The sequence below is a fragment of the Macaca nemestrina genome, chromosome 17, assembly GCF_043159975.1.
Source record: "Macaca nemestrina isolate mMacNem1 chromosome 17, mMacNem.hap1, whole genome shotgun sequence".
Taxonomy (NCBI): Eukaryota; Metazoa; Chordata; class Mammalia; order Primates; family Cercopithecidae; genus Macaca; species Macaca nemestrina.
This window is the reverse complement of record NC_092141.1, coordinates 50,005,852-50,023,295: the sequence shown is the minus strand read 5'-3', so window position 1 is coordinate 50,023,295 and position 17,444 is coordinate 50,005,852. Positions and strand designations below refer to the sequence as shown.

General features: G+C 41.9%; 2 protein-coding genes across 4 annotated transcripts in view; one reads left to right on the top strand and one right to left on the bottom strand.

Annotated features, from left to right (window-relative positions):
* LOC105476832 (spindle and kinetochore associated complex subunit 2) overlaps positions 1-323 on the bottom strand; it is a 42,800-nt gene extending 42,477 nt beyond the window's left edge. Inside the window, exon 1 of one of the 2 annotated variants that reach the window (XM_011733078.2) lies at positions 168-323. In XM_011733078.2, coding sequence (XP_011731380.1) covers positions 168-200 — 33 coding nt within the window. In that variant the 5' untranslated portion in view covers positions 201-323. The remainder of the gene's footprint in view (positions 1-167) is intronic. The other variant, XM_011733079.3, reaches the window with a different exon arrangement.
* LOC105476831 (proline rich 11) overlaps positions 1-17,444 on the top strand; it is a 93,526-nt gene that overhangs the window by 45,467 nt on the left and 30,615 nt on the right. The window contains exons 1-2 of one of the 2 annotated variants that reach the window (XM_011733074.2): positions 408-842; positions 15,132-15,264. In XM_011733074.2, coding sequence (XP_011731376.2) covers positions 15,137-15,264 — 128 coding nt within the window. In that variant the 5' untranslated portion in view covers positions 408-842; positions 15,132-15,136. Of the gene's footprint in view, positions 1-407; positions 843-15,131; positions 15,265-17,444 lie in introns of those variants that run through there. The other variant, XM_011733076.3, reaches the window with a different exon arrangement.

Genomic DNA, 17,444 nt, shown 5'->3' with positions numbered 1-17,444 from the left:
GTTTAGACACCAGACGGTGGCGGCTCCCTTTGGTGCAGGAGGAGGGAACTCGACTCTGGTCCAGCCTCCGCCGCCCGGAGTTTCCGGCGACTCCAAATTGTGCCCCACCTTCGAGGCCGTGGGGGAAAAATAAACTACACAGTAGATCTCCTTCACTTTGCACTCACCATCAGTTCCAGCTTATCGACCTCCGCCTCCATGTTGAATAGTTGACATTCCTCAGACCGCGGCGGCGCTTAAGCCGCAAGCCGTACTAGCACGGAGGGCCTCCATTGGACAGCTGTCACTCAACGTCTCGCACCCATTGGTTCCTCCGTTCCACCGGCTCCCGCCCATTGGAGACTGGGTAACGCCCCTCTGCATGAGACACATTTTCCTGTTGGGCAAAGACACAAAACGCCGCAGGAGGATTGGCTGCTGTGCACATTTTTTTTTCCATTGGCTGCCCCCTGCTCTCTACTTTCAATTTTATAGTTAGGGCTCTGCAGAGAAGAGCTTGAGATTGGTGCAATCGGAAGAAGAGCCAACCAATCACACCAGAGCTTCCACCGACGGCAGAGGGGACGTAACACACCTTCTTTCCGCTCCTGCTTTCCTTCCCCTTCTCTCCCGCCTTCCCCTTATTCATACCAGAAGCGCCTCAGCTCTGATTGGCTGGAGCTCTGTCTATCTCAGCCAATCACAAGCCGGGCTGTGCTCCTACGCTATGTAAAGAAGCGAATCGTGCAGAGACCGTGTCTACGATTGGTCTCTCCTTGACAAGGATTTAATTTTGAATTTTTCTTTATGGCGTGGGAGAGGCCACAGCCCGGACTCCATCGACTGCCCCGGCTCTTAGACTAGTAAGTGCTGGAACGATTATGTCTTTGTTATCTGAGCTCGCGTCTTGAGTAGCTGGGCTTGTTGCTGCTTGTGTGTTTTTATGGTTTTGAGGAGGGGGAGACCTTGGCTGGACACGAAGGGGAAATGGAAAGGGGAAGGGTAGATTTGGGGCTGGGGAAGAAGTGCTCGCCTGGCTTCATCTTAACCATACATCTGTTTAATTAACACTTCGCAAGATATGTTTTGGAGCAAAGCATATGCCTTCCTTTTGAATATTTCTTTACATATTTGCTGCTCAATGTAAGTCCACAGATCAGCGGCATCCGCATCTCTTGGTTGCTTGTTACAAACGCAAGTTATCGGGCTCCAGCCAAATTTACTAAATCAGAATATACATTTTAACAAGATTTCCCTCAGTGATTTCTATGCACATTAAAGTTTAAGTTGGTACATTTCTTGACTGGGAATATTACTATGTTACTTGATATTGTCTGGCATTCTGTTAGAGTGTTCATTTTAAATGTGTGTCCTGTTTACTGAGTGCCTAATGCTGTGTGGGATGAGACTTTAGGGAACTGCAGTCTCTTTGGAGAAACAAGACAGGAACAAAAAAAGCAATGCTTAAAAAAAAAAAAAAAAGAAAAGAAAAGAAAAAACAGAAAACAAAACAAACAAAAACAGCATAAAACATAAAATTTTTAAAAAGCAAGTACCCAGAAATAGTGCTATGGGTGTTCAAGAAGAATCAGTTGAACTGGTAATGGAAATTAAGTAATTGAAGGCTATGTGTGGAGGAGCGCAAGAGACCTCCATAAAAATGTGTTTTAGGAAGATGGCAATGAAATGCAACAGCCACTTCCGTTGCTGCCACAGCTTTGAAAGTACCCCAGAACAAAGAACTTTTCTTTTTTTTTTTTTTTTTCTTTTTTTGTAACGAAGTCTCACTCTGTGGCCCAGGCTGGAGTGCAGTGGCGCAATCTCGGCCCACTGTAACCTCCGCCTCCCGGGTCCAAGCGATTCTCCTGCCTCAGCCTCCCAAGTAGCTGGGACTACAGGCGCCCGCCACCACGCCTGGCTAATTTTTGTATTTTTAGTAGAGACGGGGTTTCACCCTGTTGGCCAGGATGGTCTCGATTTCCTGACCTCGTGATCCAGCCGCCTTGGCCTCCCAAAGTGCTGGGATTACAGGCGTGAGCCACCACGCCCGGCCGCAAACAACTTTTCATATCATTGGGAGGAGTTGTAACAGAAGCAGCAGCGCCAACTCCTGCAAAAGACTGTAATTCTTACTGTATTATTTACTGCATCTTCCTATTGGAAAATAGCTTTAGACCCATCTTTTAGCCATATGAAGATGTGGTATGATATGAAGAAATAAAAACCTCCCTAACCAAGAGAATTTGACAATATTAGAACATATTCCTTAACTAAAATAACACTTGCTAACTAACACTTAGCAGGAATGCTTCTTTTCATTCTTTATTGAATGAAACATTATTTAGCTCCTGCTGTATTCAAGATGCTGGGATAACAGTCCAGCAGGATGAAAAACATACAAGCAAAAATTACAATGAAATGTAATACATTTTATAATAAAGGTGTGTATAAAGTGCTATAGAAGTGCAAAAGAGATGACATTTCAGCCAGTATAAATTCTGTAAGGTGGCTGGGCACGGTGCCTCACACCTGTAATCCCAGCACTCTGGGAGGACAAAGCGGGCGGATCACTTGAGGTAAGGAGTTCAAGACCAGCCTGGCCAATATGGCAAAATCGCATGTCTACTAAAAATACAAAACTTAGCCAGGTGTGGTGGCACGCCCCTGTAATCCCAGCTACTCAAGAGGCTGAGGCAGGATAATCGCTTGAACCAGGAGGCGGAGGTGGCATTGACCCAAGATCAAGCTACTGCATTCCAGCCCAGGTGATAGAGCAAGACTCTATCCCAAAAAAAAAAAAAAAAAAAAATCCAGAAGGACAAAGATTATGTTGGTATTGTTCAGGATTGTATGCCAGCACCTAGCATAGTACTTGGTGGATTATAAGCACTCAACTAGTATCTATAAGATAAAGTAACAGAATCTTGAAGGATAGGTATAAGTTGACTTGGAGGAGGATACTCCAAACAGAAGGAAAGGCTGATAGAAAGAAACAGAAAGTATTTGGTGTTTAGTATACCTGGAAGTACTAACCGCTAGTCACTAGAAGAGATGAAGGCTCTAATGGCAGAGGGCTATTACAGGTAAGTTGTGAAAAGCTTTGAAAGGCGTGCTAAGGAATTTAATTTTGTGAGTAAAGGAACCTTCAAATACTTTTAAGCAAGGGAATATCTAGATCTCATTTTGTTTTAAAGTATCAGCTCTGGTAACAATGTGGAAAATGAACTGGCAAGGAGAAAGACTGAAGGCAGTAGAATCATTGAAGGAACACTCAGACAAACCCAAACTAAGGCACATTCTCCAAAACGACTGACTTGGACTCTTCAAAATTATAAATATGAAGAAGCAAATACATAAATAAAAAAAGCTGGAGAATTGTTATGAATTAAAGGGGACTAAAGAGATACTAGATACTACAGCTAAATGTGTTGTGGAACCAGGGTGGGAGAATCTATAAGGGATAATGAGACAACTGGGGCAATCCTAATATGGGCTGTTCATTAGATCATAGCATAACAAGGTTAAATTTCCTGACTGTGATTGTGGTTTTGTCAGAAAATTTCCATGTTTATATTAGAAAACAAAAGCTAAAGTATCTAAGAGTAAAGTATCATGATGTCTGCAACTAAATCTATTCAATCAAAACCTTAAAAAATTTATATATATATATATCTGTACATACATACAGAAAGAGTGTGTGTACAAAGACGGCAATTGACAATTGGTAAATCTAGGTGAATTGTATATGAGTGCTTATTATACTATTGTAAATTTTTTATTTCCTGAAAGCTTGAAATTTTTCTAAGTAAAAACAGTAAAGGAGGCCGGGCGCGGTGGCTCAAGCCTGTAATCCCAGCACTTTGGGAGGCCGAGGCGGGTGGATCACGAGGTCAGGAGATCGAGACCATCCTGGCGAACATGGTGAAACCCCGTCTCTACTAAAAATACAAAAAACTAGCCGGGCGTGGTGGCAGGCGCCTGTAGTCCCAGCTACTCGGAGGCTGAGGCGGGAGAATGGCGTGAACCCGGGAGGTAGAGCTTGCAGTGAGCCGAGATCGCGCCACTGCACTCCAGCCTGGGCGACAGAGCGAGACTCCGTCTCAAAAAAAAAAAAAAAAAAAAAAAAAAAAACAGTAAAGGAAAATAGACAATAGTGAAAGACAAAAATGGTGAAGGCAACTGAAGTTAGAGGACAGAAAGGAGGGGGATGGTAAGGAGAAGAGACAGGGTAAATTAATCAGAGAAATATCTCTGATTCATACTCACATTGGCCCACACCCAGGTGTGGCGTGCACCCAGCGTAGTGGCATGATCTTGGCTTACTGCAACCTCCGCCTCCTAGGTTCAAGTGATTCTTCTGCCTCAGCCTCCGGAGTAGCTGGGATTATGGCACACTCCACCACGCCTGGCTAATTTTTGTATTTTCAGTAGAGTCAGGGTTTCACCCTGTTGGTCAGGCTGGTCTCAAACTCCTGACCTCAGATGATCCACCCACCTCAGTCTCCCAAAGTGCTGGGATTACAGGTGTGAGGCATTGCGCCCAGCCTCCCACACCCTCTTTTTTTTTTTTTATAAGCCTCTACTCCAATAGGAGCTCCATTGTCTCTGCAGTCTTTTCACCTTCCTGGCCTTGTCTTTTCTATTTCTTTCTCTACCCACTCCTTATACATGGTGTTTCTTAAAGTTTGGTAGTCAGCTCACAGATCTTTTCACTCCACATATTTCTCTGGGTAATTTCACCCATTTCTAGTGTTGTTATTTTCTCTAGCCATCTATACTCTTATGAGTACAGTATTTCTCTAGTATCTTTCCCCTGAACTTCTGACTTTGAACATAGAACACAAGCAGTTAGATGTCTTTATATACCCTACTGTCACTCCTATAATCAGGTCCTTATCCCCTACACAGTTGCAATAGGTTTGTAAGTGGACTTTTTGCCTTCAGTCATGGTCCCATAAATCCAACTTCCACAATGCTGCCAAACCGTTCTTTCTAAAGAGCAAATATGAGCATGACAGTTATCTGCTTAAAATCCATTATTGTTTTTGATGTCTTGGTCCTTATCCACCCTCCAGCTTCATCACTCATTGCTCCCTGACAAAACTTTATGTTACAGGATACACTTTAGTCACACTGAGTCTTGTCTGAATCCCCTGACATACCTTTCTGTGAAATGTTTCCATGTTATTCCCTCAGATGGAATGACTCCTTCCCAGGCCCACCTTAACCTCGCCCCTTCATCAAAGCTCAGCTTAGGCAAAACATTTTCCAAAAACCTCAACCCTTATAGGAGAATTATGTACCCTTGCTTTATTTCTCCATTAATATCATATACATATCCCATCATAACCCATATCATATTGTATACCTGTTTACTTTCTGCTTACCCATCTCTTCCCACTATAAACTCTTGGAGAGCAGGTATGTGTCTTATTCATCTTCATAGCAAGTTATCACTATATGTTGTTGAATTAAACTTCTGTATTTTAAAAAATCTGATATAGTAATCTCAAGCAGCAAAAAAAAAAAAAAAAGAATCAAGGAATAATAATGATAACAATAAAACTTATTGCCTGCCAGGCACTGTAAATACTTTACATGATTTACTCATGTACTCCTCAAAACTCTGAAGCAAGTTCCTGTTAATATTATTATTTCACAGGGGAGGAAACTGACACAGAAAGACTAAGAATCTCTTGAAGGTCATAAATAATAACTTACGACAGTATAGTACAGCCATGATTTGAACCTATGCAGTATAACTCCCTGGTCCTCATCCTTAACCCCTACAGTATAATTTCTCTTGTTTTTTGTTGGTTTTGGTTTTGGTTTTGGTTTTGGTTTTGGTTTTGGGGGTTTTCTTAAGACTGAGCCTCATTCTAATTTTTATATTTTTAGTAGAAACAGGGTTTCACTGTGTTGGCCAGGCTGGTCTCGAACTCGACCTCAAGTGATCCGCCAGCCTCGGCCTCCCAAAGTGCTGGGATTACAGGCGTGAGCCACCGTGCCTGGCCTATAATATGTCCTTTATTATTGTTTGATTTGTTATCAAGAGCTCCAGATGTACCAGTTTTCTGGTTCCTTAGCCTAGAAATCTTTTCTTAATGAAAGAGGATGTAAGCAAAAATGAGAGTAATTTCTAGAGATCATAGAACTATTTAGGATATTTATGTGTTTTTTTTTCTTTTTTTTTTTTTTTTGGAAACAGTTTCTGGCTCCGTCTTCCAGGCTGGAGTACAGTGGCGCAGTCATGGGTCACTAGTGTAGCCTCAAACTCCTGTGCTCACATGAGCCTCCCGCCTCAGCCTTCAGAGTGGCTAGGACTATAGGTGGGCCACCATGCCAGGCTTTTTCTTTTTTTTTGTCGTAGAGTTGGGACTCTCACTATGTTACCCAGAGTGGTCTCAAACTCCTGGGCTAAAGGGATCCTCCCACCTCCACCTCAGCCTCCCAAAGTGTGGGGGATTACAGGCATGAACCTCCGCCCTTGGCCTATATGTTTATGTTTCTAATGGTTTTTCAGATTATTTGAGAAAGCAGTGTAAGAAAAAAATTAGTTTAAAAAATACATAGGTCAGGCACGGTGGCTCATGCCTATAATCCTAGTACTTTGGGCGGCTTAGGCAGGTGATCACCTGAGGCCAGGAGTTCAAGACCAGCTGGGCCAACATGGTGAAACCCCATCTCTACTAAAAATACAAAAATTAGTAACCCCATCTCTACTAAAAATACAAAAATTAGTTGGGCGTGGTAGTGTGTGCCTGTAGTCCCAGCTACTCGGGAGACTGAAGCAGGTGAATCGCTTGAACTCAGGAGACAGATGTTGCCGTGAGCTGAGATCATGCCATTGCACTCCAGGCCGGCCAGGCAACAGAGTGAGACTCCGTTTCAAAAAAAAAAAAAAAACACACACACACACAAAACAGGGGGCCGGGTACAGTGGTTCACACTTGTAATTTCACCACTCTGGGAGGCCAAGGCCAGTAAATTGCTTGAGCTCAGGAGTTCAAGACCAGCTTGGGCAACATAGTGAAACCCTGTCTCTACTAAAAATACAAAAACCGGCTGGGCATGGTGGTGCGCCTTTATAGTTCCAGCTACTCAGGAGGCTGAGGCAGGAGGATTGCTTGAGTCCAGGAGGTCAAAGCTGAAGTGAGCTGAGATCACACCACTGCAATCCAGCTTGGACAGCAGAGCAACACCCTGTCTGAAAACAAAAGGAAAAATGCTTTAAGGAATCACAAAAGAATGAGCTTGTATTCAGTGTTAACAATTAAAATCCCACCTAATCCAGCAAAAAGAATTTGTAGGTCTCATTACCCCTTTGGAAAGGGGTATGTATTTTAAACTAAAGGAAGATTGCTATATACTCTTTCAATTTAGGCAATTATCCTCTGGAAAGTACCTAATGCTTTTAATTAAGTGATGATACTAAAACAAATCTTACTTTTTTGTGTTCTTGTTCTGACTAAGGTAGAAATTTGCTATTCTCCACTTTCGCAAGACCTGTGATTATTTTTGGATGGAACAACTAACTATCTAGGAATTATCTCAGACTGCATCTTTCTACCCTGACAGATTTGGCATAGTTCCTTAATCCTCTGCATGTGCCAATTACTGTATTTAATTAGAAGGAGATTAGATAGGAGATTAGATAGAAGCACTAATAACCCAAGTCAGACACACACACACACACACACACACACAGAGAGAGAGAAGAAAACATGATTTAGTTCCTAGACATTTTTTTCATTGAAAAATAATTCCCAAACTGACAAACATTGGCTTGTGTAGGACTCTTTAGAAATTTGAATGCATAGACACTGGAACAACCGCCAGGAAAGGACTAGAAAGAGATGGCCCTGTTTCAGAATGGTGGTACTCAACCTTTCCAGCTAATGGTACATACCAAAGTTTAAAAGTCAAATACAATACAAGCCTTATTATAATTAGAAAGAAACAATGAAAAAAAATGGCAGTCCAGTTTAAACCACCCCTCTGTAATCCTGACTCCCAATTGTCAGAGGCAACACTATTAAGTCTTGTAATTATTTCTTCTGGTATTTACCTCTATATTTCTAAGTAACATTCATACTATTATTTCTTTTTTTTTTTGAGACGGAGTCTCGATCTGTCGCCCAGGCTGGAGTGCAGTGGCCGGATCTCAGCTCACTGCAAGCGCCGCCTCCCGGGTTTACGCCATTCTCCTGCCTCAGCCTCTCGAGTAGCTGGGACTACAGGCACCCGCCACCTCGCCCAGCTAGTTTTTTGTGTTCTTTTAGTAGAGACGGGGTTTCACCGTGTTAGCCAGGATGGTCTCGATCTCCTGACCTTGTGATCCGCCCCTCTCGGCCTCCCAAAGTGCTGGGATTACAGGCTTGAGCCACTACACCCGGCCCATACTATTATTTCATGATTTTTTTTCAAGTTTAGACACTATATAAATTTAGACAAATACTGACTTCCACTCACTTTCTCTTCTTCTTTTTTTTTTTTTTTTTTTTTTTTTTGAGATAGAGTTTCACTCTTGTTACCCAGGCTAGAGTGCAATGGCACGATCTTGACTCACTGCAACCTCTGCCACCTGGGTTCAAGCGATTCTCCTGCCTCAGCCTCCGAGTAGCTGGGATTACAGGCATGCGCCACCACGCCTGGCTAATTTTTGTATTTTTTAGTAGAGACGGCGTTTCTCCATGTTGGTCAGGCTGGTCTCGAACTCCCGACTTCAGGTGATCTGCCTGCCTCAGCCTCCCAAAGTGCTGGGATTACAGGCATGAGCCACCACACCTGGTCCACGTTCTCTCCTTCTTCCCAGTATACCTACATCATCGTTTTTGGTTAAATAAATAGTCAATGCTTATACTTTTTTTTTTTTTTTTAGATGGAGTCTCATTCTGTTGCCCAGGCTGGACTGCAGTGGCACAATCTCGGCTCACTGCAAGCTCCGCCTCCCTGGTTCAAGAGATTCTTCTGGCTCAGCCTCCCAGATAGCTGGGACTACAGCCACATGCCATCACACCTGGCTAAATTTTATATTTTTGTTAGAGACAGGCTTTCACCCTGTTGGCCAGGCTGGTCTCAAACTCAGGACCTCAGGTGATCCTCCTGCCTCCCGGCCGCCCAAAGTGCTAGGATTATAGGTGTGAGCCACCAAGCCCAGGGGATGCTTATAGTTTAAATATTGTTTAACAGCTTAACATTTAGTGCTACTAAGATTACATTTCCTTCCTTATACAACTTTTTTCCTAGCTATTTTTTATATGCTTATTTTTTTTAAGCACTTACCAGCAATTTGGCCACAAGTTTCCAGAACAGTAAAACTCTGCTCAGAATGGTCCAACACACTAGGTAGTTTATCTATTTCCGTTTTTCCTTAGAGACATTGTTGCTGAAGCTCTCTGTCCTGTCCTCCTGCGCCAGTCTTCATTGGCTGTGAGCCTCAGGTCAGCAAATTACTGTTTTTGTAGAGCTTGTGAGCTAAGAATGATTTATAACTTTTAACAGTTAAAAAAATCAAAAGAGGAACAATATTTTGTGACACATGAAAAGTATATGAAATTCAACCGGGCACGGTGGCTCATGCCTATAATCCTAGCACTTTGGGAGGCCAAGGGAAATGGATCACGAGGTCAGGAGATCCAGACCAGCCTGGCCAAGATGGTGAAACCCTGTCTCTACTAAAAATACAAAACTTAGCCTGGCACGGTGGCAGGTGCCTGTAATCCCAACTACTCAGGAGGCTGAGGCAGGAGAGTCAGTTGAACTCGGGGGGTGGGTGGAGGCTGCAGTGAGCCGAGATCATGCACTGCACTCCAGCCTGGGCGACAGAGTGAGACTCCGTCTTAAAAAAAAGAAAAAAAGAAAAGTATATGAAATTCAAATTTCAGTCATAAATAAAATTTTACTGGACACAGCTCCTTTGCTTGTATTGTCTATGACTCCCTTGGTGCTACCCTGGCAGGGTTGAGCAGTTGCAGCAGAGACCATATGGCCTGCAAAACCTGAAATACTTACTTTCTGGCTCTTTACAAAAAAGGTTTGTTGACCCCCGTCCTAAGCTTGCTGCAAAGCTGTTTCCCCTAGATTTTTTATCACCATTATCCTGAAAATTCTTATCTTTTGTCTTAATTCTTTTCTCACACCTGACTGAAAGTTTGGCCTAATATAGAATTCTATGATGGGGTCGGGTATGGTGGCTCATTTCTGTAATCCCAGCACTTTGAGGGGCTGAGGTAGGAGGACTGCTTGAGCACAGGAGTTTAAGACCAGCCTGGGCAACAGAAACAGAATAGGGGAGGACTGTGAAGGGTCAGATGGAAGCCAAAGAAAAGGAGGATGCTAGGGAAATTTCAGATTCTAGGGCTCCCAACCAGTGGACTCAGCCTTAGATAGAAGTTTCCAGTGGCATTTGTCTATAGAAGGTCCTGACCATACAGGACTTCAAGACTAGCCTGGCCAACATAATGAAACCCCATCTCTACTAAAAATAAATAAATTTTAAAAATTAGCCGGGCATGGTGCCGCACGCCTGTAATCCCAGCTACTCTGGAAGCCGAGGCAGGAGAATCGCTTGAACTGGGAGGAGGAGGCTGCAGTGAGCCAAGATCATGCCACTGCACTCCAGCCCGCACCACAGAGCAAGACCTGTCTCAAAAAAAAAAAAAAAAGAAGAAGTCCCTGACCATAGATTTGATGAAATGTAACCTTTTTTCTTCAGGCAGCCACAAGATCGCTCCTTTCTAGGAGGCTCTCCTAAGTATCTTCATCAGAGTATTTTTATCTTGTGGTTTTTGTTTTGTTTTCTGTTTTGTTTTTTTTTATTTTGTTTTTGAGACGGAGTCTCGCTCTGTCACCCAGGCTGGAGTACAGTGGCGCAATCTCAGCTCACTGCAAGCTCTGCCTCCCAGGTTCACACCATTCTCCTGCCTCAGCCTCCCAAGTAGCTGGGACTACAGGCGCCCGCCACCACGCCCAGCTAATTTTTTTGTATTTTTAGTAGAGACAGGATTTCACCGTGTTAGTCAGGATGGTCTTGATCTCCTGACCTCGTAATCTGCCCGTCTTGGCCTTCCAAAGTGCTGGGATTACCGGCATGAGCCACCACGTCCGGCCTGGTTTTGTTTTGTTTGTTTATGTGTTTGTTTGTTTTGGAGACAAGGTCTCCCTCTGTTGCCTAGGCTGGAGTGCAGTGGCACAATAATAGTTCACTGCAGCCTCAAACTCCTAGGCTCATGTGATCCTCCCAGCTCAGCTCCTGAATAGCTGGGACTACAGGCTTGTGTTGTTTTAAGTTAAAGAAAAAGTCAGGGCTGGGCGCGGTGGCTGACACCTGTAATCCCGGCACTTTGGGAGGTCAAGGCAGGCAGATCACTTGAGGTCGGGAGTTCGAGACCAGCCTGACTAGCATGGAGAAACCCAGTCTCTACTAAAAATACAAAATTAGCTGGGCGTGGTAGTGCATGCCTGTAATCCCAGCTACTCAGGAGGCTGAGGCAGGAGAATCGCTTGAACCCGGGAGGCCGAGGTTGCAGTGAGCCAAGATCGCACTCTTGTACTACAGCCTGGACAACAAGAGCAAAACTCTGTCTCAAAAAAAAAAAAAAATCCTTTAGACATCTCTTGTGTTTAATAATCCCTGCTTCACCTTCCTTCATTATTTCAGCAGGAAGAAAAAGTGATATAATAAAGGTGAAGGCAGCCAACTATGTTTTGGTGTGTTTTCTAAGCCCCTAAGGACAATTAAGAAAAGCACCTTGTCAAATTGGGACCTGATAGTTAGTCCAATTAGATGTTATCAGGAATCTCTATTTCTAGAAGGGCTGTCCATGTATGCATTGCCGCCATTTGCCATTAGGGGTGCCCTCTGCAAGTCATGGAACCAAGCCAGTGCTCAGTTTTTACAACCTGCAGCAGGGTAGTCGGGGTTCGTGGGCCAGTGGAATCTGAGAGCTGAGCAAGTATAGCACTGCATACCAAGTGCTGAAAGGTTACTGAGTGAACAGAAGTGGAATGAATGTGTATTTTAAAGGCCAATTGTTCCCATTCAAATCTGAGTTTGAAGGGAAGGAGGCCCAGGCCTTGGGATCATTTTCAGTTCTGCTACTTGAATAACAACATCTTTGTTCCTCAAGTAGCAACAACTAAAAGCAGCAAAGCCTTTCTAGAACTTCAGCTCAAAATTAAGCTGTGACTTAATTTTCTTCAGAAAGGGATCCAGATTGAAATGTGAATATAATAATGTTTTTGTTTTGTTTTTTCATTTTGTACCATAGCAAGAAGGACCCTTTTATTAAAGGTTTCCAAAATATTCACTTGGTCACAATCAAGATAATGGTAACATATATTTAATGGTAATATATTTAAATTGATCATTATGATATATACTTATATAGATATATGTTAGTGTATAGCATTAGTGTGTATAGCATCTTAGAAAGAACAGATATATTTATATTAAAATACTTGTTGCATTCTTAAGTGCAAAGCAGCTTTTATTCTTTTGATAATTATTGATTATATCCCGACATTTGTATAAAAAATTCACTTTATTTCGACAGATCCTAATTTGCTGTTACTGTATCAAGTGGCCTTGCCATTTTTTTAAATTTTATTTTTATTATTTTTAAATTGACCAATAATAATTACACATATTTGTGGGGTACATGGTGAAGTTTTGATACATGTAATGTATATGAATAGATCAGGGTAGTTAGTGTATCCATTATCTGCAACATGTATCATTTATTTATGTTAGTAAAATTCAATACCCTCCTTCCAGCTATATGAAACTAGATAATACATTATTGTTAACTATAGTCATCCTATGGTGCCATAGAACACTAGAACTTATTCCTCCTATCTAGCTGTAATTTTATTACTGGAAAGGGGTCCCAATCCAGACCCCAAGAGACGACTCTTAGACCTCATGCAAGAAAAAATTCAGGACAAGTCCATAAAGTGCAAGCGTGTTTATTAAGAAGGTAAAGGAATAAAAGAACGGCTATTCCATAGGCAGAGCAGTGGCATGGTCTGCTCAACTAAGTATACTTATATCTTGATTATATGCTAAACAAGGGGTGGATTATTCATGCGTTTTCTGGGGAAAGGGTAGGAATTTCCCAGAACTGAGGGTTCCTTCCCTCTTTAGACTATATAGGGTAACTTCTAGACATTACCATGGCATTTTTAAACTGTCTTGGTGCTGGTGGGAGTGTCTTTTAGCATGCAAATGTATTATAACTAGTGTATAATGAGCAGTAAGGACTATCAGAGGCCACTTTCATTGCTCTCTTGGTTTTGGCCAGGTTCTTTACTGCATCATGTTTTATCAGAAGGGTCTTTGTGACCTATATCTTGTGCCAACCTCCTATCTCATCCTGTGACTAAGAATGCCTAACCTCCTGGGAATGCAGCGCAGTAGGTCTTAGCCTCATTTTACCCAACTCCTATTCAAGATGGAGTTGCTCTGCTTCAAATGCCTCTATTTTGTATCCTTTAACAAATCTTTCCCTATCCCTCCTTCCTCCCCACCTTTCCCAGCCTCTAGTATCCTCTGTTCTACTAGGTAATGTTTTTATTTTATTTTATTTTATTTTATTTATTTATTTATTTATTCATCAGATGGAGTCTTGTTTTGTCACCCAGGCTGGAGTGCAGTGGCGTGATCTCGTCTCACTGCAACCTCTGCCTCCCGGGTTCAAGTGATTCTCCCACCTCAGCCTCCCCAGTAGCTGGGACCACAGGCACATGCCACCATGCCCAGCTAATTTTTGTATTTTTAATAGAGACAGGATTTTGCCATGTTGGCCAGGCTGGTCTCGAACTCCTGGCCTCAAGCGATCTGCCCACCTCAGCCTCCCAAACTTCTGGGATTACAGATGTGAGCCACCGCACCCAGCCAGTGATGTTTTTAAATGCTTTAAAATAACTGTTTTAAGGCCCACGCCTGTAATCCCAGCACTTTGGGATTATGCCACCAGGTGTGGTGGCAAGTGCCTGTGGTCCCAACTACTTGGGAGGCTGAGGCGGGAGAATCATTTGAACCTGGGAGGTGGAGGTTGCAGTGAGCCAAGATCACGCCACTGCACTTCAGCCTGGGTGACAGAGCTAGACTGTGCCTCAAAAAATAAAATAACTGTTTTAAAATACCCATGTCTTTGATTTGGGGTAATTGTTATTTCATTTTACAGTATATTGCCTATTTAATCTAGTGTCACACCACAGCGTATTAGAAAGAACATGGAAGACTTATAGGTCTGGACTTATTGCATTGCATTGATAGATTGTCTAATCTTTTTTATCCTCAGTTTATTCTTCTGTAAAAACGGGAATAAAAATCCTCCTTGTCAGGGATAATACCTTGCAGGATAGTAAGGGTTAACTAAAAAGATGTATGTGAAGATACCTAACAGTAAAGGGGTATTGAATAAATGGCTAATGTTGTTTCCTCATCTCACTACCAATTCCACCTGTCACAGCTCAGTAGATGCTGCCGGTAAAAATCATTTTTTTTTTTTTTTGAGATGGAGTTTTCACTCTTGTTGCCCAAGCAGGAGTGCAATGGCGCGATCTTGGCTCACCACAACCTCTGCCTCCCGAATTCAAGCGATTCTCCTACCTCAGCCTCCCGAGTAGCTGGGATTACAGACATGCACCACCATGCCCGGCTAATTTTGTATTTTTAGTAGAGACAGGGTTTCTCCATGTTGGTCAGGCTGGTCTTGAACTCCTGACCTGAGGTGATTCGCCCACCTTGGCCTCCCAAAGTGCTGAGATTACAGGCATGAGCCACCATGCCTGACCAACATATTATTTTAATAACTGACTATAACCCAACTACAGCCATATTCGCTACTATCAAGAAAGGAAAATTCATTTAACTTAAGAAAAGCAACACAAGCAGAACAAACTTAGAGAATAATATAATGCCAAGACCAAGATCTCTCCAGAGATAGTTTAAATCTGGGTTTACATTTTCCCCTACTTCAGGGCTCTTCTGGGATGCTGGTAGTGACCTATTTCTTAATCAAGATGGTGGTTACAAGGGTGTGTACATGGTATGATAATTCATTGAACTATACACTTAAGATTTGTGTACTTTCTATATGTATATATTATTCTTCAACTAAAAATGTAAAAATATTTCTCTGCAGAAATCATGCCCAAGTTCAAACAACGAAGACGAAAGCTAAAAGCCAAAGCCAAAAGATTATTCAAAAAAAAAGAAGCCTCCCACTTTCAGTCCAAGCTAATTACATCTCCTCCTCCACCACCCTCGCCAGAAAGGTAAGGCATAATGTGGAACAGAGAAAATGCTAGAGAGATCTGATCAGTTTAAGATATCCAGATTTAGCAGATAAAAATAGAAGGCAGGGCTGGGGGCAGTCACTCATGCCTTTAATCCCAGCACTTTGGGAGGCCAAGGCTGGTGGATTACCTGAGGTCAGGAGTTTGAGACCAGCCTGGCCAATATGGTGAAACCCTGTCTCTACTAAAACTACAAAAATTAGCCTGTGTGGTGGTGGGAACCTGTAATCCCAGCTACTCGGGAGACTTAGGCAGGAGAATTGTTGAACCCGGGAGGCGGAGCTTGCAGTGAGCCGAGATCGCACCATTGCACTCAAGCCTGGGCAACAAGAGTGAAAGTGCCTCTCAAAAAAAAACAAAAGGAGACCCAGTTAAATTTGAATTTCAGATAAACAATGAATAATTCTTTCATATAATTGTATTCTATGTGACATTTGGAATATATTTATACTATAATTATGCATGCTTTATCTGAAATTAATTTATTTTAATTTTTATTTATTTGTTTATTTACTTTTAAGACTGAGTCTTACTCTGTCACCTAAGCTGGAGTGCAGTAGCATGATCAAGGCTCACTGCAGCCTTGACTTCCTGGGCTCAAGAGATCCTCCCACTCTGTCTCCAAAACAGACAAAACCTCTAGCTTGGGATCGGCCTTCTCGTCTATTATTTTTCTTTTTAAAAATTTTTTTTGAAAATAGATGTCGATACTATGTTGTCCAGGCTGTCCTCAAACTCTTGGCCTCAAGTGATCCTCCCGCCATGACTTCCAAAAGTGCTGGAAATGTAGGTGTGAGCACTGCACCCACCGTTATGTTTTTTTCTACATAAAAAATAATGCAGGATTATCTTCTAGAGCTAATTAATATGTTCAAATAACCAAAACCCCATTAAGGAAAAATGTCACATGACAGCAAATAATCAATCCAGACCAATATGATCACACTCACTGTGAAGGTGAGAAAACTTCATCTTTATTACATTTCCCCAAGAGACGCACTGCATTGTTCTCTTGAAAACACACAGCTCATGTCCTCCTTTAAAACACACATCCTCTTTAAAGTAACATACAGACATGCCAATACAAGGTAAAAAATTACATCTGATTTCTCACATTTCAAAAACATACAGTAAACATCAAATAAAAATTTATTTTTATAAGAATTTAGAGGAACTATCATGTAGCTGTAAGTGTAATAGATATATTAAGTATTATCGGCCGGGCGCGGTGGCTCAAGCCTGTAATCCCAGCACTTTGGGAGGCCGAGACGGGCGGATCACGAGGTCAGGAGATCGAGACCATCTGGCTAACACGGTGAAACCCCGTCTCTATTAAGAAATACAAAAAACTAGCCGGGCGAGGTGGCGGGCGCCTGTAGTCCCAGCTACTTGGGAGGCTGAGGCCGGAGAATGGCGTGAACCCGAGAGGCAGAGCTTGCAGTGAGCTGAGATCCGGCCACTGCACTCCAGCCTGGGCGACAGAGCGAGACTCCGTCTCAAAAAAAAAAAAAAAAAAAAAAAAAAAAAAAAAAAAAAAACATACAGACATGCCAATACAAGGTAAAAAATTACATCTGATTTCTCACATTTCAAAAACATACAGTAAACATCAAATAAAAATTTATTTTTATAAGAATTTAGAGGAACTATCATGTAGCTGTAAGTGTAATAGATATATTAAGTATCATAGATAAAAAGAGTGCTCCCTTCAGCAGCACATGTAGTAACAGATACAAAGATTTAAAGATAAAAGCTTTAGGATAAAAAGAATCCTCTCTTAAAAAGGAAAACAAAATTATATTTATGTATATATAGCAACTATAACACCCATCTCACAACTTGATAGGAACAGTGTCTATTCAAAAATATCAATATATTCAAAATATTTAAAATAAATGTAGTAATAATTCTATGCCCATCTTTTTCAAAATAAACCAATAAAATATATAGTATATATTAGACATGTTAGTATATATCTAAGACATGTTAAAAATCACAACTGAATTCTCACAATTCAGTCACAAATCTAAACAGCAAATAAAAATTTCTGTGACAGGAACTTAGGAGAACTACCAATAGCTATAAATAGAAGGGATTATTATGTAAGTATCCTAGATAAAAAGTATACTTGCTTTAGAGGCACATGTAATAATACAGAA